The sequence below is a fragment of the Myotis nattereri genome, assembly GCF_964212035.1.
Source record: "Myotis nattereri genome assembly, chromosome: 21".
NCBI lineage: Eukaryota > Metazoa > Chordata > Mammalia > Chiroptera > Vespertilionidae > Myotis > Myotis nattereri.
The window spans coordinates 15885115-15913054 of record NC_138097.1 but is presented as its reverse complement, the minus strand read 5'-3'; the positions used below and the strand labels follow the sequence as shown (position 1 = coordinate 15913054).

The following is a 27940-nucleotide window of genomic DNA, read 5'->3' as shown; positions in this document are numbered from 1 at the left end:
CCCTCCCCCGTAGCTCTGGGGTCTGACCTGCGCTTGCTGAGGCTCCCAGGCTGGCTTGCACCTTCCCCCACGGCCACCTCCCTTCATGTGCCACCCCATCCCGGAACTCCCTGGGCTGGGCTTTTGTTCCCCGGTTCCCAGGCAGTGCAGCTGGTGCTGTGGGCTGGGGAGGGGGTGGAGGACAAGCAGAAAGCTGTGGGAGGGAGCCGGCTCCCAGTTCCAGAGCAGAGGGGGCTCCTCGGCCCCTCCCCCAACACACGCTTCTCCCAGTTCCCACGCTGGTGTCTCAGCAAAGAGGACTATTTTTTGGGGGCGGGGGGCGGCAGGGGAGGGTCTACTTGCTCTTGGTACCTACTAAATGTGTGAGCATGCGGTGTTCCCAGCCACTGTCCGCCAGGGGAAACCAGCTGATTTGGTGATTTCTTGCTTTGAGCCCCAGGTCTGCTGGGAGCCTCCCCTTCTCCAAGCAGAGGACCCCGGGGGCGGGAGCGGGGGGGGGGGGGGGCAGGCACTGGCTCTGCAGCCCTCTGAGCTGCTGGGGGCCTGGGCACTTAAAGGGACGGAAGCAGGCCCGGCTCCCCTTGGCGAGGCCCTGTGGACTGGCTGCCCTGGAGCTGCTTCTCAGCCTTCTCCGGCTTTGGAGCTGAGAGCAGCAGCCACGAATCTTTGTGCTTCCAGAAGCCCCTCGATATCTGCCCGGCCAGGGACAAGTCTGTAGCAGCAAAGGGTACGGAGGAGGTGGTCAGCTCAAAACACCCGTTTCTGTGCCAGACTTCCCTTGTGGACACACATGGGGCTTCAGGCAGCCAAAGGGCGCCTTAAATCACCCCCAAAAGGTGCAGTGTCCACCCTCGGCTGGCGCTCAGGCGGCCCCTGGGAGGATGTAGCGGGCCCAGGCCCCTGTCCTGGAGGCAGACACTGAGCCTTCTTTGCAACTGCTGAGGGGTCAAGCGCGCAGGGGCTTAAGGAGCACGTGCAGAGCGCCAGGGCTATTTAAAGGGCCAGGGACTCTGCCAGGGAAACAGGCCAGGGCCTTGTCCTCAGGGAACTTACACTTAATTTTAATTTTTTATTATTTTAAAAAATATATTTTTGTTGATTTCAGAGAGGAAGGGAGAGGGAGATAGAAACATTCATGATGAGAGAGAGTCATGGATCAGCTGCCTCCTGCACACCTCCTACTGGGGGTCGAGCCCGCCACACGGGCATGTGCCCTGACTGGGAATCGAACCCTGACCTCCTGGTTCATAGGTCGACACTCAACCACTGAGACAGGGAACTTACATCTTAAAACCTGGGAGTCAGGAAGGCACACGCACACCTCTGCCCCGCCTTACCAGCCTTAGCCTCCTCCCGGCCCATGAAGGCCCTTGTCCCCGCTGTCCTCTGTCAGTGACCAGGCACATGTCTGAGGATTGTGCAGAGTGGGCGTGAGGTGACTGGAGAGCTCACCTGGGCAGGAGGCGTGGGGCGTGCCTGACGGAGGGGGGCTGTGGGAGTGGCCCCCCGTCAGTGCTGCTGCAGGAGGCCTCTCTGGTTGCCTTCTGAGGGCTCCCCTTCCCTCCCCAGAAGCCCGGTGATTTCCCGCAATTTCATTTTATTCCTGAAACAGAGGTCTGCCCTGGTCCCTCCTCTCAGCAGGAGGCCCGTGGCCCCACCCTGAAGCCCCCATGCCCTGCCCCTGGGGCCCGGGACCCCGTGGAACTCCTGCCAGTCCAGCCGCTCCCAGCCAGCGGGGCCGCAGCAGGGACGGTGCCCCGGGGGGGGCCCAGGAGGAGCAAGGAGCTGGCCAGGGAAGCAGGAAGGCAGAGGGTTGCTTCTCAGCGGAGACATACCCCAGCCTGGGCCTGGGCCTGCGCCTGCGCCTGGGGCTGACTTCCCCAGGACCTCACGTCTAAGAGCTGAGCCTGAGCACATCCGTGGCCGGAGGCTGCGCCTGCCTGGCCCGGCCGGAAGCATGGACTTGCCCAGGGGTGCTGCTCTCTGTGCCACCAGCTCAGTGCGGCCGCGTGCTTGGCTGCTGGTGGACACCGATGCCGGGTTTCCTGGCGGGGGCAGGACAGCCTCTGGTGTCAGGCCGTGTTCAAAGCGCTTTACTGCCTCCCCTCCCAACAACCTCGTGCGTTAGAGACTCTCGAGTCCCAAGTGTGCAGGTGGGGAAACTGAGGCACAGGGCGGTAAGTGCCTTGCCCAGGCTCAGACGCCATTGGGGGGGCGTTCAGCCAGTGGGCGTGTTCCCTGGAACCACGTTCGGTCCCATTCCAGCTGCCTGCTCCCGTGTCCCCAGCTCAGAGCCTCTGAAAGCTGCGAGGCTTCAAGTCACACTCTCAGGGCCATTGACAAACCTGAAGGCTTGGCCACTGACCAGAGGGAGGACCCGCGAGCTGTGCTTTGGCGCACAGGGAGGGACTGGTTCTCGGAGAAGACGGGAGGTGGCAGCCTCCTTCCCCGGGCTGCTCCGTGCCAGCACTCGTACCCTGAGCGGAAGCTTCAGGGGGCTGGCTGCATTATTTCAGACTGAGGGTGACCAGGGAGTGGGGCGGTGTGGGGACAGAGTGGGAGCCCGGGCTGCGAGCTTGGGGTGCTGGTGAGGGGTGCCTGCAGCAAGTGGGGTGGTGGGTCTTTGACCTTGGGAGTCCTTTCTAGCCCAGAGCCTCTATCAGTCTGTCATTCGGGGTGAGTCGGATCAGGCTCACCTGGCAGCGTCACTGGGAGGGCCCCAGCCCCCCAGACGCCCAGCAGGCAGGATCGCTCAGCGAGAGGAGGGGCCCTGACCCCCACACAGCTCTAGCTCTGGCAGGTGTGTGTCTGAGATCTCGGGACCTGAGTCAGGCTCAGGAGCTGGGCCTCTGTGGGTGGATTTCCCTGCTGCTTGGGACCACCTGGGGGCTTGACTGCCCCTCTTCATGGGTGGGCGTCCGCTCCCCATGCCTGGCCAAGGACTCAGTGATGGGCATCGCGATGACGTAAGTCTCCGGGGGCCCCCAGGGCATTCTTTCCAAGGAGACAAGCTACCCCGAGCCCTGCTGACCAAGAAGAGGGTGTCTATGCGGGAGACGTTCGTCCTCTTGCTTCTTCACGCAGCCTGGCCTCTCACAGGGGCGTGTCCCGGGCAGGCCAGCGCCTTGCGTGGCAGTGACACTCACGGGCCTGCTTTTCACAAAGTCCTGGTGTCGCAGCGCCCAGTTTATTCCGGCCTCACTGCTCAGTGTCCTGAGACTTCACACCACGGGTGCCTCCTCTCTTCTCAGCAGCGTCCCTCGCCCAGGTCGCTGGGGAACCAGGGACTGTTCAGCTGCGGGGGACTGACTTCGGGCGCCATTTCAGTACCTCTCTGACCGCAGCACGGCCACGAGGCACCTGGGGAGGGTGCTGACACGGGCCTTCTGGGTTGGTGGGCCGGGTGGGGCCGGGGATGCAGCATTTCTAACAGGCTTTCTGGACGGGGTGCTGCTGGGCAGAGGGCCTCGCTGGCATTTTACACACATGGAAGCTGAGGTCCAGAAGGCCTCCGTGACCTGCCTGCCCGTGCCCAGGCCATCCTCTCCCTTAACGAGGGCCCCCTCCCCCAGCTGCCACTTCCTGCTCAGGCTCCTGGCTCCAGCATCAGCAACATCCCATCTCCGTCCCGTTTCACTGTCAGGGTGAGCGCCGTCTTGTGCCACCAGGCCCCTTGCTGCACAGCCTGTGTTGTTCTGCTGTCTCCTCTCCAAAGGGGTTTAAAGGCTTTATTGGTTCTGAGTTATGGACACCTCCCTTTCTCTGCTGGGAATGTTAAAAGTCACTTTTCACTTTCAAAAGAAGTGTGCTGGGCATCCAGGCTGGAGACCCGATGCTGGGCAAAGTCCACCTGGCCTTCCCTGCCTCTTGGCACCTCCCTGGAGTGGCCTGAGAGGTTCCCTGTGTGTCCCACCTGCCACCTGCCACCTGCCACCTCCTGAGGGGCTGAGCTAGAGCCTTGGCTGTGCCTCAGTTTCCCTGACTCTCAGGTATCCCAGAGCCAGTCCCAGAGTGGCCCTGGCAAAGGCAAGGAGATGCCCAGTGGACTGAGGGGATCGGATTGGCCCAGGGCCAGTAGGAACTGGTTTGAGAGTCTGAGGAGGTCTCCACTCTCTGTCCCCTCCTGCTGGTGGGAGGGCAACACGCCAGTGTGGGGACCAGGCCATACTGGCAACTGGGGGAGAAGTCTCATGGGGCCAAGGGAAGGCAGAATGCAAGGGGGAGCCGGGACACTGCCTTTTATAGGCACGTTCGCTCCCTTTCCTTCCCCCCAAGTTCTCTTGGCGACAGTGCCGCTCGCAGGCGCCGGGCCTGGCTGTGGCTGGCCTGGGCGGGCGGCACCGCGTGCCCCCTCCCCCATCCCGCCTGCAAGTTGCATGACCTGCATCGGAATCCGCAGGGGGCGGGAGGACCTTTCAGAGGCTGAAAGCAGTGAATTCCGGGTCTTCTTTCCTCGCCTGCCCTCGCCGGCCGCTTTCTTCTCCCCTGAATGAATGCTGTATGTGTCTGCCTGCCGGGCTCCCTAACCCTTTCTTCTCCTTCCCCGCCAGCCCCGGCTTCTCAGCACACAGCTCTCACCCTCGGCATGGTGACGCTTTATTTAAAAAATCAAATCAAATCAAATCCCGACCGAGACAGAAAGTAGGGACTCCTTCCTCTGCCGTGGGGACCTGAGCTCCAGTCAGAGGTCGGCTGCACCTGCTTTGCGCCCCTACCAGGAAGGGGTGCTTGGGTGGGAGGGGAGGAAGGAGGTGCTGCACCCCCACCCCGAATCCGGGGAAAGCAGCCCGCCCGCCCCTCACCCCGCAGCCGGAGCAGCGCGCCCCAGAGGAGAGCCCAGCCCAGAAGCCGGCCTCCGGCAGGGCTGGCCTGGCGCTGGCAGCGATGCCCCTTGCATCTCAATTGCCCCCGCTGCCTCTCGCTCGCAGGGCTCGCCCGGGCCACCTGGGCGCTCGGGCGGCCCTTTCTGCGCTCGCTCCCCGCCTGCCCAAGGCCCAACGCACACCCCACCGCCCATAGGCGCAGGGGGCACGGAGGCACCCACGGGGCGTGCCCCGCCGCCCCCTCCCAGCCGCCCCGGCTCCCGCCTCTGCCTCTCGATCCCGGGAAGGAGTGTCATTGAGCCGGAGGACCACGCGTCCGCAGCCCTCCTCCCGGCTCCGGGCGCCTCTCCCGGGCATCCTCTGCGCTCCCGCTCGCCCTGTCGCGGCCAGCGAGCCTGTGCCCCCCACCCAGGCTCCGGAGCGCTCCCCGGTCACCTCGGCCGCGTTCACGTCCCTTCCTCCCGCGGTCGGGATTGCAGCGAAACCGGGCAGCGCGAGGGCCAAAAAGTGGAAAGGAGCGCGCCTTTCCGCATCGCGCAGCCAGCTGGCCAACTCCTCCTCCCCCGGCCAGACCCCCGCAATCCCAACTGCAACTTTTCCCCTTCGTCTCGGGCCCCCGGGGCTGCGCCGAGCGGGCGCCGGGCCGCGAGGCGTGGAGCGGGCGCGCGGCTGCGGGTGGCGGTGCGGACGCGAGCCGGCGAGTGGGTGGGTGGGTGGGTGGGGAGGGAGGAGGGGAGAGGACGGGCGGGGAGAGGGAGGGAGGGAGGGAGGGGGAGATTCCGCTCTCCTGCCGCTCCCAGCCCGGGCGGGGGGCGGGGGAGGAGGCCGCGAGTGGGGAGGGGAGGGGAGGAGGGAGGGGAGAGGGAGGGCGCCGAGGAAGACGCTCCGAGAACCCGTGCGTTTCGTCAGGCTCGGAGCACTTGCACATTTCTGCAGGCGCGGCGAACCCTCCGCGGGGCTGCGGCAGCTCGCGGCATCCTCCTCCTCCTCCTCCTCCTCCTCCTCCTCCTCCTCCTCCTCCTCCTCCTCCTCCTCCTCCTCCCCCTTCCCCGGCCGGGCGCTGTGTCTGTGTGAGTGTGTGAGTGTGTGTATCTTGCAGGTGTGTCCGTTTTAATTCTGCCCAGTAGGTGGGACTTGGTGACTTTAGCACCATTTTTTTTTCCGTTTCCTTTTTTTTTTTTTTTTTTTTTGCCTCCTCACCGTCTGTTGCAACCCTGCAAAGTCTCGGAGTCGGCGAGCGCGGCTCGCTTCCCGAGCCCCCGGACCCGGAGAGCCGCGAGCGCCCAGCCGGCCACCATGCCAGGCAGACCGAGCCACTAGGCGCTCCCCGCGGCTCCCACCCGGCGGCGGCGGCGGCAGTAGCGGCGGCGGCAGCGCAGCGGCGGCGCGATGGTTTCAGACGCCGAAGGATTTTGCATCTGATCGCACGGCGTTTCAAAGGCAGAGGCCCCCTCCCCTCCCCCCTCCCTCGCCGTCTTTGTTTCCTACCCCCCCCACCCAGCTCTCCCCACTGCCCCCACCCCAACCCCCTCTCCTCTCCTCCTCCTCCTCTCTTTTAGAAGCAGCGATCGGAGATGGATGTCTCTCTCTGCCCAGCCAAGTGTAGTTTCTGGCGGATTTTCTTGCTGGGCAGCGTCTGGCTGGACTATGTGGGCTCCGTGCTGGCGTGCCCGGCGAATTGTGTCTGCAGCAAGACGGAGATCAATTGCCGGCGGCCGGACGATGGGAACCTCTTCCCCCTCCTGGAAGGGCAGGATTCGGGGAACAACACCGGGAACGCCAGCGTCAACATCACGGACATCTCCAGGAACATCACTTCCATGTAAGTCAGGCGCCGCTCCGCTCCCGGCCGCCTCCCCCGCCGCCCGCGGCTCGCTCTGGCTCCGCAGCTCGGCCGCCCAAGGCTGGGGCCGGCCCTGCGCTCGCCGCCCCCCGCGCGCTCCAGGCTCGCTCTGGCTCGGAGATGCGCCGGGCTGCGTATGCAGGTGGCTGGCCCTGTCCAGGCTGGTCCGGGGTGCCTGTGCGCCTCCCGGGAGAAGACCCCCGCCAGGGAGGATGGAGGGGGGCAGCCCGCCCCCGCTCCCACCCGCTGCGGCTGGTTTCCAGGGTGCCAGTCGGGTTCTTTCCCCCCACTAAATAGCAACAGTTTGGCCACGCTCAAGTAGAATAAAGTAGAGGAGGTTCGAGTCCCTGGCAGCGGTGGCGGTGGTGGCAGGGACAGCGGCGCTGAGGCTGAGGGGAGGTGACAGGGGCTGCCGGCCATCCGGCCAAGAGGTTTAACTGTTTCCTTTTGGAAAGAGCAAAACACGCTGACAAGTAAACAAGTTGAGAGCTGGCTGCTGGGGGGTGGGGGGAGACCTTGGACAGGGCCAGGCCGTCATGGACGCCCACCCTTGCCTGCCTTCTGCCTGTCCTCCCCAACCCCGTTTAGGGCATTCCCAGACCCCTCCCCGCTTCCCCTCCTCTGCATCTGGGTGCCCACAGCTCGCCCTGTTGGGCTTGGAGAACAGCTCGGGACTGGGAGTGAGGATGGTGAAGGCAAGCGAGGGCTTGCTTGTTTTGCAGCCGGCGGTTCTGATCTGATCGTGCAGATGTGTTTATTTGGAAATTGAACTCTGACCTGCGTTTGCGTGGTTCTGCCCCCCATAAGGGAGACCTGCGGTGGCCTGTTCTTTTCGGGTTATTTATCCTTGGCAGGGAAGGGGCGGGAAGCCTGGGCAGGGAGAAGGAACTTGGGGTTCAGGGAGCCTGCCCATCTTTTCTTCCCCTGACCTCGGCCAGGTGACCCCCTCCCTTCTGGCCACCGGAGAAGGGTGGGGATGGCCCTCGGATGGTTCAGGAGGGAGCTCCGGCCTGTCTCCTCCCAAGGTCCCACCCCTTGGGGACTGGTGAAGTGGGTGGGATGCTGGGAAGGGTTCGCACTGGAGTCTGAGAAGGCGTTTGGGGGGCTGGGGGGGGGTGACGAATCTGCCATTGGCGCTGCTCTCCCTGGCGCCAGCCCTCCTTGTGCCTGAGCCCCAGCGTGATGGGGCTGCAAAGCCAGGAGGAATTGCAGCCCTCGCTCTCCCAAGCCCGCCAGCCCTCTCGGCTAATGGAGTCTCTGCTAGCGTTCTCGCAGCCAGCAATTCGAGGGGAGTGTACAGCCCAGGAGACAAGCCTGACCCATATCTTGGCTGAGCCGTTCAGCCCTTCACCACCTTCAGTGCCCGGGCTGGCTGGAGAGGACATGATAAACAGCAAGGGGGGGGGGGGCAGGAAAAACAGACCGGACCCAACTGTCCTCTCCCGTCCTGCAGGCCAGGCACTCAGCTTCCCAGGGAGGCAGGAGGGTCTGAGCGATTTGGTTGGGACTCCGAGTTGGACATGCGCTCAGGGCTGTGTGTGAGTGGAGCTGGGGGAGCTTGGGAATGGGTCCCAGGGCTCGGGCTGAACTAGGGATTTCCAGGGGGCTGCGGGGGCCCAGGGGCCCCAGGTGCCCAGGGAGGGTTTCCTGGGAGCCCGGGAGCTCATGCGGCTGGTTCCCTGCTCCACGGCCGTGTGTGTCTGTGGGAAGTCAGTGGGCGGCCACCATCGCGTAGGAGCCTGAGAGCCACATAGAGCTGTCGCTGCTCTGAAGATGAGGCTGGGGGCGCAGTTCGCTGGGGAGAGTTCACGTGGTCTTTCTAGGCAGAGGGTCCGAGATGGGGATGCTGGGAAGGCTGGTGATGGCAGCCTCTCATCCCCTTCGCTACGGGAGGACCCCAGAGGGCATCTGGGGGCCGGGGCCGGAGTGGATTGGAGGCCCCTCTGTCTGTGTCCCCATCCTTGTTTCGGGGCTAGGACTCTGCACTCAGTCAGCACTCCTTTCCCGAAACCCACCTGACACCTAAGAGCCAGGGAGCTGGGTTCTCATAGGCGCTCCGAAGACGGGCGGGTGGGGGGGTGGGTCAGAGGTCGTGGGTCGAGGCCCCTGCCCCACCCCTCTCCTCCCCAGTGCCCTGTTATGTCTATGGCTGGTATTGACTGAAGCTGGGGAAGGGCCCTGCCTTCAGGCCCAGAGGCAGAGGAGGCGGAGAGGGAGGGGAGCATGCAGACCCTGGGAAGCCGATGTCCCCATCCCTGTTCCACCCCCGGGGGAGTGAGGCTCAGGGCGGCCCAGTGACTTTCCCTGGGGCACCCAGCCCCGTGGGGAGCCAGGCTCAGCCCTCTGTCTGCCCAGCTCTAGAGCCTGGCACCCCACTCTGTGGAGCTGCCCTGGGGAGCAGCGGGAAGGAGGGGATTAGGGCAGAGCGAGCCCTCTGGGCAGGGAAGGGGCCTTGCTGGAGAGGAGCCTGGTGCTGCCAGAGATGAAGAACCAGGGGTCTCCCAGCCTTCCATCCGCCTGAGCTCTGGGTGTCACAGGAGGTGCCCTCCATGCTGTGCCTTCCATGTTCCACCCTCCTGATCTTGGGGCTGTGGTCCCTCCTCTCGGGGGGTGTGGTGTGGCTCCTGTGTACCCATTGGAGGCTCCTCTGATGGGGAGCCCCCCCACCCCAATGAGTATCAGAAGGAAATCAGCTGCCCTCCCTTCTGGCCTCTGGGTGTTGAGGAGGCCGGTCCCTGTGCCAGGGGAGCGCTGACACGGTGACCTTACTAGAAGGGTCCACGCGCAGCCGCGCCCAGCCAAGCCCTGACGTCACAAAGGCAGGAGGGTGGTGGCTGGAGGTGGCTGTCTGGGCCCTCTCCTGGGCCGGCCTGCTGGGAGCTGGGTGGGAATGGCGCACCGTTAGACCGCTAGAAGGGAGATGGGGGAGAAGATGGCGCTGCTGGCCTGGGTGCTCTTGGGGTTGGCTTCCGGGCTCTTGGCTGGTGCTAGTGGTCACCCGCGGGGCCTCCCCCCAGCCACTGCAGCGTGCCTGGTGTTGGCCGCCCTCTCCGCGGACCGTGCCCTGGTTGGGTGGAGGGTCCTTCGGAGCACAGCCGCCTGGACCCTCAGCCTCTCCAGGGACCTAGGGCACAGCCAGCCTTGAAGGTTACCACTGAGAGCTGGGACGCAGACGGCATTGTGGGGCCCTAGTCAGGAGCCCCAGGATTGGGGGCAGGCCTGAGGGAGGGAGGCTGAGGTGGGGTTGGGGGGGCCTTTGAGGAGAGTTTAGGAAGGGGGCGGGGATACCGCCCGGGGAAAGAGGGACTTCAGGATGGAAGTTGGGGAGTGTGGGCCCCAGAGGCCCTGGGATGTTGCCTGGAGGCCCGATTGGGTGGGCCCCAGGCCTCCCTTGGAGAGGCCTCCCTGGAGCCAGAGTCTTCGCCCCCGAAAGCCAGGGTCAGTCTCCTGAGGGCCGAGGGCTCAGCCCAGCAGCACCAGGGGCCCCGAGCACGTGACAGCCCCGGGCAGAACCACCCGCCTGACCCGAGGCTGAGTGCTGTGAGCCCGGAGGCGCTCAGGGCCCTGCCAGGCGCCTGCTGCCCTCCCGCCGCCTGAGTGGCTGTGAAGAAGGGAGGGGCCTGGTGCCGTCCCCTGGCACATGCTCCGCCTGCCCTGCCTGTAGGGATGGGCCGGCCCCAGCCCGCTGGCTCGTGGGGCGTGTGTGGCCCTCCCGCGATGGCCCCTGCCGGTGCTGTGGCATCTCCCGCTGCCTGTGCTCCGTGGAATGGCTTGTTCCGGGGCCCCTCGGGCCTCCAGTGGGGGTGGCAGAGTGGGATTCTGGGAAGGGATGGGACACAGCACCCCTGGCTCCACTCACTAACCTGTGTGAGCCCCAGGAGACGACTCGCCCTTCTGAGCCGGAACGTTCATGGACCCCAGCTCCCGGCTCCCCATTCCCCCTGAGCTCAGGGCTGGGTGTCTGCAGAGCCTCAGCCAGTGGCTGGGCGTGAGAAGAAAGTGCCAGAACTTCTCTTTCACATCATCCCTGCCTAGGAGAAGGGATGTTCAATATTTAACGTATGGACTGCAGATACACACGCCATGATTTAATAAATATGAGTGCTTTGGGGTTGCGAGATAAATGTTTCATTGCCGAGGAATACGTAATCAAAGAGCTTGGTGCCGCTGTGTGCTGGGAAGGTCTGAGCTTGAGAGGGAGATGGGTGGCGATGGGAGAGGCCAGCCCGGAGGCCCTGGCTCCCCCTGGCTCCCCCTGGCTCCCCCTGGCTCTGTTTCCAGGGGGTTGATGAGTTGGGAGGGGGAGCAGGTGATGTGAGGGGCTCAGGCTGGTGGCGCAGCGGATCTCTGCTCCCAACCGGTTCCTGAGGCCCTAATCCCCAGGGGCCAGGCCACTTCTCGCAGCCGGTCTGCCCATCTGCTCAGGACCCTGCGTTTGGCCCCTGCGTAGCAGATTCGTCACCCCCGTGCCCACCCAGCGTTCATGCCTACCATGCTTCCCAGCTATGGCCCTTGAGTTGACTTGCGACAGCTGCCGGAGGTCCGAAGGCAGGATTAGCAGCCCCACGTTACCGACACCAAATAGAACAAAGCCCAGCATCGGAGTCCGGTGCTGGAGTTGCGTGGCCACCAACGGAAAGACCGAGAAGGGTCCCGGGTCTCCTCCCCTCTTAGGGCTTCTCTGGTCTGCCCCCCCCACCCTCTCTGGCAGGACCCCTGCTGCTCGGGAGGAAGGCAGACGCTGTTCCCTGGAAAGTCCTTTCTCCCGAGGCAGCCTTCTGGGAAGAGCCCCTGCGAGGGCGGTGGGGACGGCGCAGCGGCTGGCAGGGGGTCAGGCGTGGCTGGAGTGGAGGTGGTGGCCAGTGAGCCGGCGCAGCGGCTGGCAGGGGGTCAGGCGTGGCCGGAGTGGAGGTGGTGGCCAGTGAGCCGGCACAGCGGCTGGCAGGGGGTCAGGCGTGGCCGGAGTGGAGGTGGTGGCCAGTGAGCCGGCGTAGCGGCTGGCAGGGGGTCAGGCGTGGCCGGAGTGGAGGTGGTGGCCAGTGAGCCGGCGCAGCGGCTGGCAGGGGGTCAGGCGTGGCCGGAGTGGAGGTGGTGGCCAGTGAGCCGGCGTAGCGGCTGGCAGGGGGTCAGGCGTGGCCGGAGTGGAGGTGGTGGCCAGTGAGCCGGCGCAGCGGCTGGCAGGGGGTCAGGCGTGGCCGGAGTGGAGGTGGTGGTCAGTGAGCCGGCGCAGCGGCTGGCAGTGGGTCAGGCGTGGCCGGAGTGGAGGTGGTGGCCAGTGAGCCGGCACAGCGGCTGGCAGTGGGTCAGGCGTGGCCGGAGGTGAGGTGGTGGCCAGTGAGCCGGCATAGTGGCTGGCAGGGGGTCAGGCGTGGCCGGAGTGGAGGTGGTGGCCAGTGAGCCATCGGGGCAGGTCATCGTCACCCCCTGAGCCTTTCCCACCTCCACCCTGGTACCCATAGATATCAGGGCCCGGGCAGGTGGGTGGCCCCTCATCCGTGATTGCTCAGCAAGAGCGAGGGCTCCGGTGGGGCCAGAGTGGAAGGGGGGTGCCCAGTGGAGGCATGAGAAGCCCCAGGGGTCCCCACATTTCTGCCTACCTACCCCGAATGCGGGGCTCGCCAGGATGCAGAGCTGGAGGGACTGCTGCAGTTCCGTGTCCCAGGAGAGGCCCAGAGAGGGGCGGGGCTTTTCTGCCCCCCCCGCGCCCCCTCCGAGCTAGAAGACCTTGTTTCCCAGGGGTGGGCACTGCCCTCTCCTACTCTGCTCTGGTGCCCCTTCTGGGCTCTTTGTCAAAGCCAGTGCCTCGCCCACAACTGTGTCTCCCTCTGGGACGATGTTTCCAAATCCAGGGTCCCCAGAGGCAGCAACTATGCGCGCTGGCAGCCCACGCCAATTACAAATCCACTGGGCGAGCCTCCGCGGAGCGCTGCTCACATCGGGGCTGGAGCCCGCGGGCCGGGCGTCGCCCTCCCTCTCCGGCCCCCGCTCTGCTCCCCACCCCACGCTGTCCCCACCTGGGTCGTCCGGTCCAAAGTTTCCTGGGGGCTGGGTGGTGGGAGACTCAGGATTCCTTCCCCAGACCGACGGCGGTTTCCCCAGCAGCTCCTCCCCAGCTGTACACACCCCTTCCTCCTGGGGACCCTGGTCCTGACCTGTAAGGTGAGGGCGGTCACAGCCACCTCCCAGCAGAGCCCTGAAGGTCGGGCGTGTGTCATGCCGCAAAGAGGAAGCCGGCAGCGCACGGTCACTGGTGATAACCTGCCTCTGTGAGCACTTGCTCTGTTCCAGACACCGTTCCAGGCGCTTTAGCGGTCATGCCTCGTTATGGCATCACACCAACCCTATGAGAGATACTGTTATTAGCCCCGTTTTACAGACAGGGACACCGAGCCCAGAGATGGAGTTTGCCTTATTTCATGCAGCCGGTGAACGGCAGAGCAGTCTGACGTTTAACGTGAAGCTGTATCGCCTTGTGCATAGTCATGTATAGTGGTGTACACACAGACACACACATTCACAGATACACGACCGCCGTGCTGTCTTAGTAAATTAAAAGGGGGTGCATGAAGGGCCAGTGGGTGACGTTCAGTCCCCTAGGTCAGAGCTGCCTGGCTGGGGTTGGAGGGGAGGCAGCCGCGATAATGATGGGTAAGGTGTTGGCCAAGCCGAGCTGGCCAGCAGTCCCAGCTGGGCTCCCGGCCGTGGGGGAGGCTCTGGGCTCTCCTCCTGGCCTGTTCCCGACAGTCGCCTCCCCCAAGGCCTGTCTCGGCCAAGCCTCTTCCCAGGCCTCCGTGACCAACCCGTGGCATCCTGGCCTCGGAGGGCAGGGCAGGCCCCCAGGAGACCAGGTGCCAGTGGAGGCTGGCGGGGATGCAGGAGGCTGGCGCTGGGTCCCGGCCAGCAGCATGGAGAGGTGGACGGGAGAGCAGGGGGCTGGGTGGCTTCTCCAGGTAGAGTTTGGGGTTCTGGGCTGCCGCCGGTGCAGAGCAGGAGGGTGTGTGAAGTGCTGAAGGGCCAATGGTAATTCTCCAGGCCCTTCTCTTGCCTCCTCCTCCACTGAGCAGCTTTTCCTCCCCTTGGCCCCATCTCTTCCCCTCCCCTGCCCTCCCTCCTTGCTCATGGAAGCCGCCAGCTCTCATCACGGGAGTGAGCTGTCCCCGTGGAGAGAGCCCGAGGACCCAGCAAATGGGGCAGGCACCAGTGGGCTCACCCCATTTTGGGTGCTGCTTGCGGGGTGAGTGGGCCTCAGTGAACCTCCCTGGCTTCAGTTTCCCCTTCTGAGGGGGGGGGGGTGTCTGGATGGCGCAGGGCATCCTCAGATCAGTGAGGTGACATGCGCCTGGGCCCATGTCGGTTGTGTCCATTGCTAGACGTCTGGGAGTGTTTCTGAGTGAGGAAGAGAGTCAAGGCATTGAAGCAGAAATCATCAGATTTGGAAAGGGGCTCAGAAATAATTGGAGCCAAACCCAGTTTTATGAAGGGGAGACCCGCGGCCCAGGGCGGGTGGGGGGAGTTCTGGCAGGAGGCAGACGGGCACTGGGCCTGGCTCCCCAGGGGCCGTGGGTCTCCCCCCCTACCCCGCCTCTGCTCCAGCGCTGAGGGATTTGGGTTCTCCCACGGCGGGAAAGGAGCGCTCCGCCTCCTGCTAAGAGCGAGAAAGAGGAAAGTGAGCGTAGACTCGCAGCGCTAATCCGCTGCCTCCACTGTAAACTGCGCCGTGTGCACACACAAGTGCGTCTGCTGGGCGCACATCACCTCTGAGGTCTTGTAAACAAGCCCTAAGCCTTTGGCTTCTTGCCTGCCAAGGCGGTCCAGACCCCCGGCGGCCACCAGAGGGCAGCGCTGCGCACGAGAGCGGCTGGCTGGCCAGCTGGAGCGGGGGTGTCACACCAGCCTGGTGAGGTGTGTGCAGGTGGCCTGGCTTTCAGAGCCTCTCCTGGGCCCAGCTGAGCAGAGGGTCAGCGCTCCCCAGCGGGCGGGCCCTGCCTCAGCATCTGCAGCCCAGGGTGTGAGTCTCCCAGACGTGAGCCTCCTAGGGGGCGGCCTGGAGCGCTCTCTGCCCACCTCCTGTCTCGGCAGCACGGGAGGGATCAGGATGTGGCCGTGAGCAATGGAGTGGGCTGACTGGGCCACAGTTCCCGCCCAGGAGGACCCGTCCTGATGGGGACTCAGAGACGTGGACCAAGGGTTGCACTGTGGGGTCAGTGTCCTGGAAGAAGCGGGCTCTATAAACTGCCGCAGGCCCTATTGGATATCCTGGCGGGGGGGGGGGGGGGGCGGCGGAGGGGGGGGGCGTCTCTCACCGCTCCTGTCCCCTGTCCCCCATGCCAAGTGGGAATGACTGGATACCGAGTAGCTGTTCGGTAAACACCAGGTCCTGGTATTTCCCAGACCTGAGAGCACAGTGCTGTCTCCTAACCTCCCCAGACCCCATGTCTGCTCCCAGAGATGCCGTGACGGGCATGACAGTGCCTGCAAGTCAGCTGGCGGCCCGGCCTGGCCGCTTACGCACGCCTGCTTCCTCTGCGGGTCCCGCGGCTCTTCCCAGTCACTTCCAGGTGTTGACCTGGTCCGTGCCCTAGTGGTTCCCGGATGAGCCTGGTAGTGCCACTAGCGCTGTTATCAGCCTCGGAGGCGGGGCCTGCTGCCTTTGTGTGGGGTTGAGCTTAGAGGGCAGGGCCCTCAATTCTGTCCTGAGGGGCGACCCAGGCCCTTCTCTTGCCTCCTCCTCCACTGAGCAGCGTTTTTGAGGGCGGTGACAGGCACCCTAAACTGCAGGGACCCAGCTGACTTTTCCCTCCTGCTGGGCCAGAGGTCATTTGCGTGTATGACCTTGCCTGTTGGCAGTTGCTACATAAAACTCGAGATCACAGTTGTCCTCCTAACGCGCTGGGAACCTGCCCTGGCTGCTTTTCTGGGGACAGCTTTCTCACCTGAGAAATGGAGAAAGAATCATACAGGCTTATTGTAAGGTTTGGATGAGAATGCACGCGCTCAGTGTCGTGGTAATAATAGTGGTTTCTTTGGCCAAACAGCCTTCGGTTTAAATCCTGGCTCCGCCCCTGTGTGAGCTTAGGCAAGTGACTTAGCTTCTCTGAGCCTCGGTTTCTTCATCTGAAGAGTCAGGCGGGCTATGTCCATCCTCCCAGAGTTCAGTGAGACGGGGGGAGGTGCCTGGCCTGGTGGGTGCACGGAGGCCAGAGTGGCAAGGGCCATGGCGGGCGTCTCTCAGAGGCGATGGCAGCGCCATTTCTGGGTCCTTGAAGAATGGATTAGGGGCAGTTATGCCAAGAGAGCCAGCACCTGAGCCAAAGCTGAGGGGACCAGCAGAAGGACCGAGATGGTGTGTATTTGAAAGAGGCGGCAAAGGAGCAAAGACACATATCAGCTGGAAGAACAGGGAGATAGTTACGGCTCCCACTGATGGACTCATTGGGTCCCAAGTGGCAGAGTGTCCCAGGCAGATCCACCTGCTGCCCACCTTCCCCACCCTCTGCCCCGGGGGTGTGGATGCCGGGCATCTCGGTGCAGGATAACTCGGTAGCACCCACCCCTTACAGATGTTGTCCACGTGGTTCTACTGCTGTCACCCTGGTCACCATTCACTAGCTGATTCCCTTCTGGTGCTGTGACTGACCAAGCCTAGCAGCTACAGATGGGGCTGCAGGACCAGCCCGGGGACAGAGAGTCTGGGCATCCAGTGGGAAGCGCTCACTTCTAAGTCTCATCCACCCTCCCCTAAGCCTCCCACGCCCATTTGTTGCAGTTCCATATTCAGCCACAAGAGGGCACTAGACCATGCCTTCTGCAGGGAGGGCGGTACTGTGTGGCCTGTCCCATTGTGATTGGGCCTTTGATTGAGCAGCAGGTGGTTTCTGCCCAGACGCCAGCCTCTCTGAAGGCCATCGCAAGCCAACCTGATTTCACCAGAGCCATAGCACGGAGTCTACTATCTCAAAGGAGGTCACATCGGAGCAAAAAGCCATGGGATTTGGCATCAAACTTGGGTTCCAATCCTTGCCCTGCTCCTTGCTGGTTTTTCTGAACATTGAGTCAGTTGCTTGGTTCCTCTAGTCTCACTTTCTTCACCCGCAAAGCGTGCTGTTATTGGGAGATGTTGCTGCAGGGATTGAATGACATGATGAGTGGAAAGTCCGGAAGGTGATGGATACTCCATGGTTGACCATCTGTTTCCTTCTGGAAGAAGTTAGGGCACAGCACAGGAGATATTTGTGGGATCCCCTTGGCCCAATGGGCTCACTTCCCTCCCCAGTAAACACTCTATGGTTCTGGTTCGTTGGGGGCAGCAGTGACCCCCAGTGGCCGGAATGGAGAACAGCAGTGCATGCAGACCTGGTGGCGGGGTGGCGGGCTTTGTTGGGTATTGTTGGGGCACATGACACTGAATCTGTCAGGGGATATTGGCTTCAGAGGCTCTGTCAATCAAATTCCTCTTTCCTTCAGATGCTAGTGGCTAGAGATGAGTCCCTGAGGGCTTAGTGTGATTGATGGTGGCCGCTGGGATGTTTGTTGCCGGGACCAATGGCTGAGGTCGTAACTGCAGAACACACACATGCAAGCGACTGACTTTACCAAAGCCACCCTATCCCGCCTCCAACAGCCAGACCCGTGGTGCATCCTGGGATGCTGCTCTTTGCGAGGGACTTCGGTCCCTCATCTCTCAGGTGGGCCTCAGCCAAGAGGCTCCAGACCTCTGAACTTCAGTGTGTTCATCTGGGAAATGGGCTGGTTGGCTGGCTGACTGGGAGGGCTTCTCCAGCTGGGACCCGAGTGCCCAACTTCGCTTCACAGCCTTCGCTCAATGTGCTTGTTGCGTGTGGGGATCCGTGGGAAGTGGGGATAGTGAGACCTGCCTGCAGAGCTTCTGGCCTTCCTTGCACAGAAGCTGCAGCCCAGAGAAGAGGGGGGCCCCCTCGGTGGAGGTGTGGCCCTGAGGCTGCAGTTGGGGTGTCTCTGGCTCCCCATCTCATGCAGCATCTTCGTTAACCACCTGAGACCGGGAGTCTGGGCAGATGCGCTGGCTCAGGCTCAGGCCCAGGCCGGTATCAGGGCCAGCCTTGCTCCAGATTGGGTTTCCGAGGCCCTGCCACCCTTGAGTGGCAGTCATCCTAACCAATGTGGCGCCAAGACGCCACGTGGGAAATAGCATGTGGACTGGGAGGGCAGGGCGCAGGGAGGGTATAGTGTATTCCCTGAGGGGCTGCCAGGGGGGGCAGTGTAGGGGTGGCAGGGCCCTCAGCCCCTGGCCGGAAGGGGCGGGTGGAAGCATGCCTGACTTCCAGGGCAGGGAGCCTATGGCCGGAGCTCTCCCGGCTGTCCTTTGGGGATGTCTGGCTCCCGTTCCTGGGGCAGGTGCTGGAGGGGAGGCCCCCGTCTCTCATTTTGCAAAGGACTGTCTTCCAAGTGCGGAGCAGACAGCTAGCGGGGCCTGGCGAGCAGCGTGTTCAGCCCACGGTGGCTGCTGAGCGGCATCTGGACCTGGGCTGTGGGTGCCAGGTGTCTGGCCGCCGGCCTCCGTGCCTGGCAAGGCCCATCCCAGCAGTTGGAGGATTGGGCAGGATGAGCAGAGGCACTGGCTGGGCCTGGAGAGGAGCAGCGAGGCCTCTCACCCTCGCCCGGGGCGCCGGCCATGTGCTGGCACCGCCCTGGGTCCTGGGACACCAGCTGAGAGAGGGAGAGGCAGGGCCTCCCTCCTGGGCTCACAGGCAAGCCGGGTGGCGCCACTGCACACAGGACCTACGCTGAGGCTGCCTCAGGAAAGCAGGGGCAGGATTTATTTTACTTATTTTGAAACTTTTTCTAATGGAAGCTTTTAAAAAAAATTGATTTCAGAGAGGAAGGGAGAGGGAAAGAGAGAGAAACATCCATGATGAGAGAGAATCATGGATCGGCTGCCTCCTGCACGCCCCCTACTGGGGATCAAGCCCACAACCCGGGCATGAGCTCTGACCAGGAATCGAACCCTGACCTCCTGGTTCATAGGTCGGATGCTCAACCACTGAGCCACGCCCGCAAGGTGCAGGGGCAGGATTTTAGAAAATGTATCCAGTGTGAGGTTTAAAGAGAAATGTATTTACATATGGAAACATGGCTTCCTGGAAGGGGAGAGGGCACAGTTTTTCTATATGGAGACTCAGAAAGTCTGCATGTACCGGTCCCCAGTCCGCCTCCCAGTGACTACGGCAGAGTTGCTCTCAGGGGGGTGGCCCCGGCCAGAGGCTGACCCATTGGCCTGGCCGTGCCCACCGGAGGCCCCCTAGCATTGGAGGGGAAGCCCTCCGCCCCTTTCTGATGGACATGAAGCTGGGGGGCAGGCCCTGATGGAAGGGGAGCCCCGGCAGCCGGAGGGCGGCGAGCCAGGAGCAGCGTGTTCCCGGGGCGCTCGTCACGTCTCTGCCTCTGCATGGACTCGGCGTATTTATTGGGAGCCTGCGAGGGGCTGGCCCCGTCTGGGGGAGGTGGGAGAGCGTCGGGAGCCAGACAGATGAGGTCTAACAAACTCTCCCTCGACTTCCGGGACGTCTAAGGCCAGCCCCTTTCTCTTGGCACCTGGTCCCTGCTTGTGGGAGTCTACCTCCTGGCGGGGGGAGGAGGGGCAGGCCAGGTGTGCTGAGGGGCAGCCAGCTCCCCACAGCCCCCACCCCCCAGTTCCTGGGAGAAAGTTACCCCAGAGGTGATGTGGGGGTAGAGGAGCCGGGGACAGGCTCATGCCCAGGTGACTGGCTCCACAGGGTGCTGCAGGCCAGGCCCAGGCGCCTGACTGCCCGCCAGCTGTGGGCCTGCTGGGCCTGGCAGGGACAGCGCCCTAGAGCCGTGCCCTGGCCTGGGGAGCCGCGTGGGGGAAGTGTGGCCTCCTCCCTCCCTGACTCTGGTCCCGGGTCCTTTCCTGTCCGCCCGGAAGTGACTGGTCACCCTCCTGCGTCCGCCTCCCCCTCCTCCCCCTCCCCAGTCCTGGGCAGGCCGTGGCCCATCCCAGGGGCTTGCTGGGCTGCCTGCCCTCCTCTGCCCGTCACTGGCTCAGGGCTGCTGCGGCCTGGACTCTGATCAGGGGTCTCTGCTCTTGGGGCTCCGCCCTGCGCCCTCCCGGTGGCTGTCCTCACCCGCGTCCCTGGCAGTCAGCGCCCCAGTCCAGGGAGAGCTTCTGGAGTTCTGCCCACCTGCTGTGTGTGGCACCAGATCCTTAGCATCAGGCTGGTCCCCGCCCTGGCGGGCTGTGGGCCTCTCTCCGGAGCCTTGCCGCCCTGCATCCCCCACGGGAATCCTCTGCCCCAGCCAGACGGACACTTTCCCAGGTATTTTCCACGCTTAGTCTTCTTATTATTAATTACTTTTTAAAGTTTCATTGATTTCAGAGAGGAAGGGAGAGGGAGGGATAGAGACCTCAATGATGAGTGAGAATCATGGATCGGCTGCCTCCTGCACGCCCCCTACTGAATCGAGTTCGCAACCTGGGCATGTGCCCTGACCGGGAATGGAACCCTGACCTCCTGGTTCATAGGTGGATGCTCAGCCACTGAGCCACACCGGCCGGGCTTCCACCCCCTGGCCTTCTCTCTGCCCCCCGGGGCCCTCCCTGTCACCCCAGCCCCACCTCTGAGGTGCTCTTTCTTGTCCAGGCCCACGTGTCACGACTGTTCTAGCTTCCCAGTCTCCGGAGCACAGAGTGACGGCGCTGCTGTTCACTGAGCACATACTGTGGTCCAGGGAGTTTATGTAGCGTCTCATCTAATTGGGTCATAGGCCAGGACGGGCGGCTCTCACTTCACAGACGAGGAAATTGAGTCCAAACGACGAAAGGGCTTGCCCCAGGCCACGGTGCGAAGGGCACGGTTCAGGCTCAGACCCAGGCTGGCTCCAGCGCCCACGGCCCCACGCCCTTTGCAACGTGCACAAGCGGCTGGGACGAGCTCACACCCCCGGGAGAGGAAGGGACAGGGAATCGGGTGGGTCGGTAGGAGGGTGTGCGGCAGTTACGGTGTAACTAGTCTGTGTAGTAACACGGCTGTATTTTGAAAACATGGTGCTGATAACGGAAAAGCAAGTTTCAGGATGACATATTATATGTGTAGTTTAAAAAACACAGTGACAAATATAATGCATTGTTTATGGACACAGATATATAGTAATAAGATAAAATCGTGGTCTGGATACAAAGCAATTTCACGGTCGCCCCGGGGAGGGGGGGCAGCCATCAGGAAGGAGCACCGGCCTTTATCTGCGTCTGTTCTCTCTCTTTTTCTGCGAGATCCCAGCTTATGACAAAGTGGAACTGTGCGTTCCTGCCAGGTGATGGGGAAATAAGGCGTTCGTATAGAACCCTTTGTTTTTCTCCACTAAAATGAAACGTTAGCCTTAAGCAATCAAAAGATGATCATACCCTTCAGATTTGCAATTGAGAAAATAAAAACCACATTAAGTCATTGTGTTAGTTGGCTAGGGGCTCCCGTCACAAAAAGCCGCAGTCACAGCGGCCTCAACAGCAGACGTGGGTCCCTGTCAGTTCTGGGGGCCGGAAGTCCAAGGTCAAGGTGTGAGCCAGGCTGGCTGCTGCTCCCCTGGGCTTGTGGGTGGCAGCCTCCTGCCCCTCCTCACGCGGGCGTTCCTCGGTGCGTGTCTGTGTCCTCGTCCGTCCGTGCTTACAAAGTCACCAGTCATGTTACTCAGGGCCGACCCCACTGACTTCACTCTACCCCTCACTCTGTGGAGACCCTGCCTCCAGTGCAGGCCCATTCGCAGGCGCTGGGCTGAGGAATATTGGGGGTGGGGCCGGGGGAGAGACAGTTAAGCTCGTAAGAATCAGAAGACGAAATGATTTGCACGTCGGCTGAAATTGGAGTCTTTCTCTGACTTCCCGGGGGCAGACGCCCGCGGAAGTCCATCAGAGCTTAATTTCGTTCAGGCTTTAGTGCCTCCAACTGTGGGTGCCGGGGGCACACCTGCTTGGCCGGCCTGTGGGCTGTGGGACGCATTCTTAACTCACCTTACAAAACACCACCAGGTCTTTTGCCAAAGTGGCTGCACCCGTTGGCACGCCAGGCCTGGTCTGGAGGCACCTGGGTGAGGTAGGCCCATGCACCGGCCTCCTGTGCAGACACGGGTCCTGCTGGAGGAAGCTGAGAGGCACAGGGGCCATGCCACTTGCCCAAGGTCACGGGTGGGAGGTGGCAGAGCTGGGACTGGCTGACTCAAAGCCCTCGGGGTTTCCACTGTGACGCTGCGTCTTGCCCAGGCCGGGCTGAGCAGGCAGGAAAGCAGGCGCTGGCTTCTCAGGGCACCTCTGTGGCCCCAGCCCAAGGACATCCTGGTCCCCGGGCTCCCTGTTCTCTCTGGCACCGTGACATCAGGGCAGGGGGCAGGCGGTGCTCCCAGCAGGGGTCAGGCGGGGCCCTGGGCAGGTGCTCTCTGGCCTGGGCTGGGCTGCTTTCTCCAACTTCTCCATCCACCCTGGTCACGCGGCCCCTATCAGGGCTCAGGGCTGCGTCCCGTGTGCAGTGGACGGACAGACAGACGAATGCCAGACAGCAGCCCGGATCCTCAGCTCCCCCTGCTCGCGGAGTGCTCAGACACGGGTGCAGGGAGGCCCCAGACCAGCGCCCACTTATTCCTCCACAGTCTGGGGCTGTGCTGAGCCGGCCTGGACCTGCCCCCCAGAGCCACAGACAGGGGGCGCTGTTCCTCCCTGTGGGGATGTCACGATGTGCGAGATGTGAAGTTTCAGGCTGGCCTCAGTGGGTGGAGGTAGAGGTTTCCAGCAACACAGCACCTCTGAGGAGGGGCCGGTGGGAGAGTTTGGGGGGTGGAGTGGGGTGTCAAGGCGGTGGTGAGGTTGAGAGGTGAGAGGTCAGCAGGCCTTGCAGGCCGTGGGGGGTGGGGGGTGGGGGTGGGACTCCAATCCCGAGGACCTAGGAGGCCGGGAGGCTTTCCTTCTGAGCAGGAGATGATCCCGTTGACATCTGAAGTGATGGGTGCACACGGCGGTGGGGCTTCCTGGGAGTCGCTCACCCGGGGGGGCCTCGGAGCAGGTCCCCGAGGGTGAGCAGGCGTTGGCCACGTCGGGGGCAGACACGGGGGAGGCTGCTGCTCCCAGCAAGCACAGGGCTCCCCCCACATGCATGGGAGCCAGTGCCAGGGACGGGCTTGAGGAAAGAAAAGCTTTTACTGCGAGGACAACGGGCAAGGCAGTGGGAGGCAGGGCTCCAGTCTGTGTTCCCATCCCGGGCTCCTGGCGAGATGGTAGGGGTGTCAGCACCGGACCTCGCTGGGCCACGGACCGTGCGCTTCTGGAAGCTTCCGACCTTCAGGTTCTGGGGGAGAGTTTAGGGCTCACAGGGTTACTTCCTGGTCTTGCTACGAGGGTGGGGCAGTGCGAGCTGGCCCTGCGGGTGCCCTGCTCCGGGAGAAGGAAGGGAACCGGCAGCAGGAGGACCTCTGAGGAGCAGAAGGAGTTCATTCTGCCCGGAAGCCGGGAGGGACCAGGCCCGGCAGCTGCCTCCTCCTGAGTTCGCTGCGAGTCTGGTTGGGGCTCGGGGTCAGGCCTGTTGACCTTGTCTTCCAGGCTCAGCCCGTGCCTGGCTAAGTCAGTGCTGGGCCAACGCGCGGATGAATGAACGTGCGGATGGGGAGCGCGTGTTGACGTTCAGGAGCCGGGAGGGAGCCCTGGGGCCCAGAGGGCACAGGCGGTCGGACCGGGGTGTGTCCATCACCCCGCGGCCGGAAGTCCAGGCTGCCTGGCCTGGTGTCCGCGGCCCATGAGGGAGGCCTGGCCCCCGCTCCAGGGCCCGAGGTGCGTGGTGGCAGAAAGCACCTCTGACTCAGGAGGGCCACCTGCTAAAGTGTATCTGTTTATTCAGAGATTTAATTACCATGTTTAACTATTAAAGAGTAAACACCTGTCTAGTGGGACTCAGCCTTTACCAACAGGAGCTCTGCCTTACGGCCCGCGTTTGTCCAGAGGAGGCCCAGGTTCTCCTTGGAGAAGCAGGGAAATGAGCCCAGGGGAGCGGGGAGGTCGGGGAGGAGGAGCGAGTTGTGGGGGGCGGGAAGGAGGGGGAGAAGGAGGAGGAGGAACAGGGGGAGGAGGAGGAGGAGGAGGAAGGGGGGGCGAGGGGAGAGATTTCTGAAGAGGCGGCGCTGTCCAGGCAGGAGAAACCCCAGGCTGTAGATCGGTCGTCCATTTGTGCAGCGGGAAGGGGGCCCCAGGCGTGTGGGCAGCTGACAGCAGGGGACAGGAGGCCGTCTGGAAGGGGTCTCCACAGTTGGGGGGGGTTGGCGGGTCTTGGGGTCTTCCTCTGGGGATGCCTGTTTCCTGTGCTAAGGTTTGTGGGACCCAGCTTCTCACCGTGACATCTAGGGGGCCGCAGCCGGAGAGGAGCCGCCATGGCTCTGCCTGGCTGGGAGGGAGGGCAGGGGAGCTCCGTGCCGAGTGTTCCGGACCCTGTGCTGTAGTCCCGCAGCCGGAGTCCCGGGCGCAGGGAGATTACACGGGGTTATTTATCGGCGGTGCGCGCTCCGGCTTTAATTTTTCCTTTTTGCTTATTCAGGCTTTAGCTCCAGAGGAAAATAGCCTGGGGTAGCTCCGAGATAGATTCTCTCTGCCCCATTAACTTATTCAGTGAGTTTAATGGTCCTCTCTCCCCTCAGCCTTGAAGCCATCATTAAAACGCAGAGATTTATAAAAGCAGAGACACTGAGCTTTAGTCAAACTTTTGCTCTGGGTTGGGGGAAGGGCAGGGGCGGGAGAGGTGGGGGCAGCCTGGGAGCGGGTCCTAAACCAGGACAGGAGGCCGGCTGGGCTGTCCATGATGGGCAGGGCCGCACTTCGGAGGGTCGGAGAGGGGAAGGTGGAGGTGACAGCAGGTACAGGACGGTGCAGAGGGCTGGGCTGGGCTTAGGGGAGCTGGGGGACAGGTCTGCATGGGGGAGGGGCAGGGGGCACTTCAGGCTGGAGGTGCAGCGAGGACAGATGCGGCCAGGCCGAGAGGAAGTGCTTGCTCCAGCACCTGGAGGGCAGGGCAGGGGCCCTGGGGGGACAGACGGCCGGCCTTGGGAGGGGAGGGCCTGGTGCTGGGCTGAGGCCGCTGGACTTTCTCGGTTTGGAGTCTCTGAAGGTTTGGGAAGACAGCTTTACCTACAGGAACTCCATTGGCCTTTAAAAGTAATAAGTATGTTGTGAAGGAAAAGCTAGAAATAGCAACAAGTGGGAGATGGACAAGTAACTCAGCCGCAGGGAGCTGGGGAAACCCACGCTCTGGGTGCCCTGCCTGGCTGTCGTGGGTGGTTCTCTGTGCCGCCAGGAGGGCTCGGCGGACAGGCTCTGTGCCGCGGACCAGGGTGGTCAGGCACCAGCCGGGGACCTGGTCCTTCCCGCATCATTAAAGGCCCACAGATGAGCACGTGGTGTGTGCTCACTGAGGGCGTGCAGGGGCTGGGGCCTGTGCTGTGGGCTTCCTGGGGGGGAGTCAGCGAAGACATGGGGGGGTGGGCACCCTGGACGAGAGGAAGCGGGGGTGAGGGCATGCAGTTGCCTAAGCTCTCGGGATGGGGTGTTTTCCTCCTGTCCCAGGGCCCCAGGCTGGGCAGTGGGGGTGACGTGATGACTGAGCTGGTGGCAGTCGGAGATGGATCGTAGGCACGTGGGGTGGGGAGCATCGTCTCCGGATGGAGGGGTGAAGGTCAGAGTGAGGAGGAGGGCAGGGGGGTGAGGTCATGGGAGAGGGAGATGGCACGGAGGTCACACTGGCAGGGTTAGGGCCGAGGGGGCACCCAGGGAGTCTGAGAGGCGCTTCCAGCGAGGAGCCCGGAGAGGGGAGTGATTGCAGGAGATTGGGCAGATCCAGAGTGGGGGGTGGGGTGGGCAGGGGAGGCGAGGAGGGGGTGCATCTGGCCCCACACATTGGGTTTGGTCGGCTTGGACATCCGGGAGTGTCCGCCTGGCCAGGGCTGGAGTTCCAGGCTGGCCTTGGGCATAAGCCCCAGCCTGGAGGTTTGTGAGTTCCGTGCCCAGAGCTGAGCGGACAGGAGGAAGGGCTGAGCGCCAGGAGGACCTGGCGTGTCCATGTGGAGACAGGAGGCGAGGCGGATGCCAGTGCTCCCGCCAGGGGACCAGCCTCCAGGACGAGGGAGTGGTCAGCAAGTCCATGGCCGAGGGAGAGGGTGGGTGGATGCGGGGGGAGCAACAGGCCAGTGAAGAGAAAATACAGAGCTTCCTTTAAGGGCTTGGTACCCAGGACGCAGGTATAGGCTGGTGGGAAGCCAACACGTGTTTTGTAAGGATGTCCTCACACTTCATTCATCTGTGCTTGCTGGGCTGCCTTCTCTGAATAGGTCCAGGGTCCCCTGCAGCATCCTGGGGTCGGGGAGGGAGGCCGAGGGGAGGGGCCTCCGTGGCCTTGACTGTCAGTCTCTGTAGGGCCAGGCAGAGGGTGCAACCCAGTTCCCCGCCCAGAAGCAAAGCCGCGTCTGCTTGAGCCCCTGTCAGACCCAGATTGGAGACCCCGTGGGTGCAGGATTCATTGGGGTTTCTTTGAGGGGGTCCGCTTTCACTTCATCTTGAGGTTCCTTCCCTGTTTTTTTCCTTCGCCTCACCCTCTCCCCTGAACACACCCCGTGAAAGACTCCCTCTTTCTTGTTGGCATTTAAATGGAAAAAAAACACACAAAACCGAACCCAACAAAAAACAACTTCACTGAATACAAAGAGAATAAAGTAGAGATAATTATAGGGGGAAAAAGCAAACGATATTAAAATAGTCAGCTTTTGGAAGCAAAAGGCTGCAGCTCTGCCCCCCAGGGCTACTTTCATTCCCAGCGCCTCCTGCAGACCCCGCCGGGGCTGGGGTGTGGGGGCTCCCACACGCCCCTGCTGCCTCCCTGGTGCCAGGATCAGTCCTCAGGGGCCTCCCAGGGAGGCAGTGACCCCTCAAGGTCATCAGCGGTGTCATCTTGGCATTGTCCCAGCTCCCGTGCAGCCGCCTGGGCCCTGGGGCGGGAGGAGGGCCAACCTGGCCAGGTGACAGGAAGGCCGTGCAGTAGGGAGCTGGTCCTCACTGGGGCCCTTCCGCTGGTCGTGGTCGGCTGTGACGTTGATGGGCCGCTGCAGGAGCTTCCCCGTTCGTGTCGATGAGTTCCATGGGCTTCGCTTCTGGGAGGGTGCAGTCTGGGCCCTCCTGGCTCTGTGGGTGCTGCCCATGTCCTATGAACCCCCTGCTCCCTGGAGTAGACGGTGCCCCATCCTGTGCCCAGGTTCACCTCCGCTGCCACGTCGTTGCTTGTCCCCTGGGTCCTCTGCCCGAGGGGCACTGCCTGTCTCCATCCTTCACCCCCCGCCCTAACTTCCTGTCTCCTCCCCTGCCACCCCCCCATTCATCGTGGCAGCGATACTTCATACCAGCGCTGACTCGGTGCCAGCAGCTCTTGCCGGGCACGGTCCACGCACTGCTCCCAGGGCCCAAGCGGCTACTCTGCCTGTTTCACTGGAGAGGGAACGGGGACCCGGGATGGGGGTGCTTGTCCAGGTACGGAGCAGTGGTGACTGCCTCCTTCCACGGTGCCTGGAGCCCGCCTTGCTGCCCACGCCTGTGCCCTCTGTCCCCGGTGCAGCCCTCTGCCTCGAGCACGGGGCCGGGCAGGGCTCCGGGTGGCAGGGAGTGGTGACACGGGAGGGCCCAGCTGGGACTAGCTGCCCCCCACACCCTGCCTCTCACCCTGGGCAACACAGGGCGCTGAGTCCTCCTGGGTGGCCTTCGTGTGCCACCGCGCCCTGGCCAGCTGGCCAAGGACAGTCCACGCTGCTGCTTCTGGGAAGGTCACTGCCTGCTCTGGGCCCGTGCGCTGGGAGGGCTCCAGCCGCAACTGCTGCCATCTGCCTTCCACGAGGCCCAGCTGCCTCCTGCCCGCAGCCCTGCCCGCCACCTCCTGCCAGCCTCCGCCTCCCGTCCTCCCTCCTCGCCCACTGCCTGTGGGAGCTGAAGGGCGCGGGGTGCGGGGTGCGAGGCAGCCCGGCGTCCCCAAGGCTTCCATTGGCCCCACGGCGATCCTTTCGCTCTCTCGGCGGCTGCCCAGCTGTGGGACGTCAGCGAGTCCTCCGTGTCCCTGGGCCTCGTGGTGCCTATGGCCTTGGCTTTCCGAGTGGCGGGGAAGCTCCAGGTGCACGGCTCCTGGCTCCTGGTTCCTGGAAGTGGGCACTTGGGCTGTGGATTAGGACCGACTCAGCCGTTCCCTCCAGGAAGCAGTCAGTGCGTCCAGGTGCCGCGTGC

General features: G+C 63.3%; 1 protein-coding gene across 4 annotated transcripts in view; it reads left to right on the top strand.

The window, feature by feature from the left end:
- The first annotated feature begins 6013 nt into the window (after positions 1-6013).
- NTRK3 (neurotrophic receptor tyrosine kinase 3) overlaps positions 6014-27940 on the top strand; it is a 212523-nt gene continuing 190596 nt past the window's right edge. For all 4 annotated transcript variants that reach the window (XM_081114823.1, XM_081114822.1, XM_081114821.1 and 1 more), the window contains exons 1-2: positions 6014-6263; positions 6383-6645. In XM_081114823.1, coding sequence (XP_080970949.1) covers positions 6398-6645 — 248 coding nt within the window. In that variant the 5' untranslated portion in view covers positions 6014-6263; positions 6383-6397. The remainder of the gene's footprint in view (positions 6264-6382; positions 6646-27940) is intronic.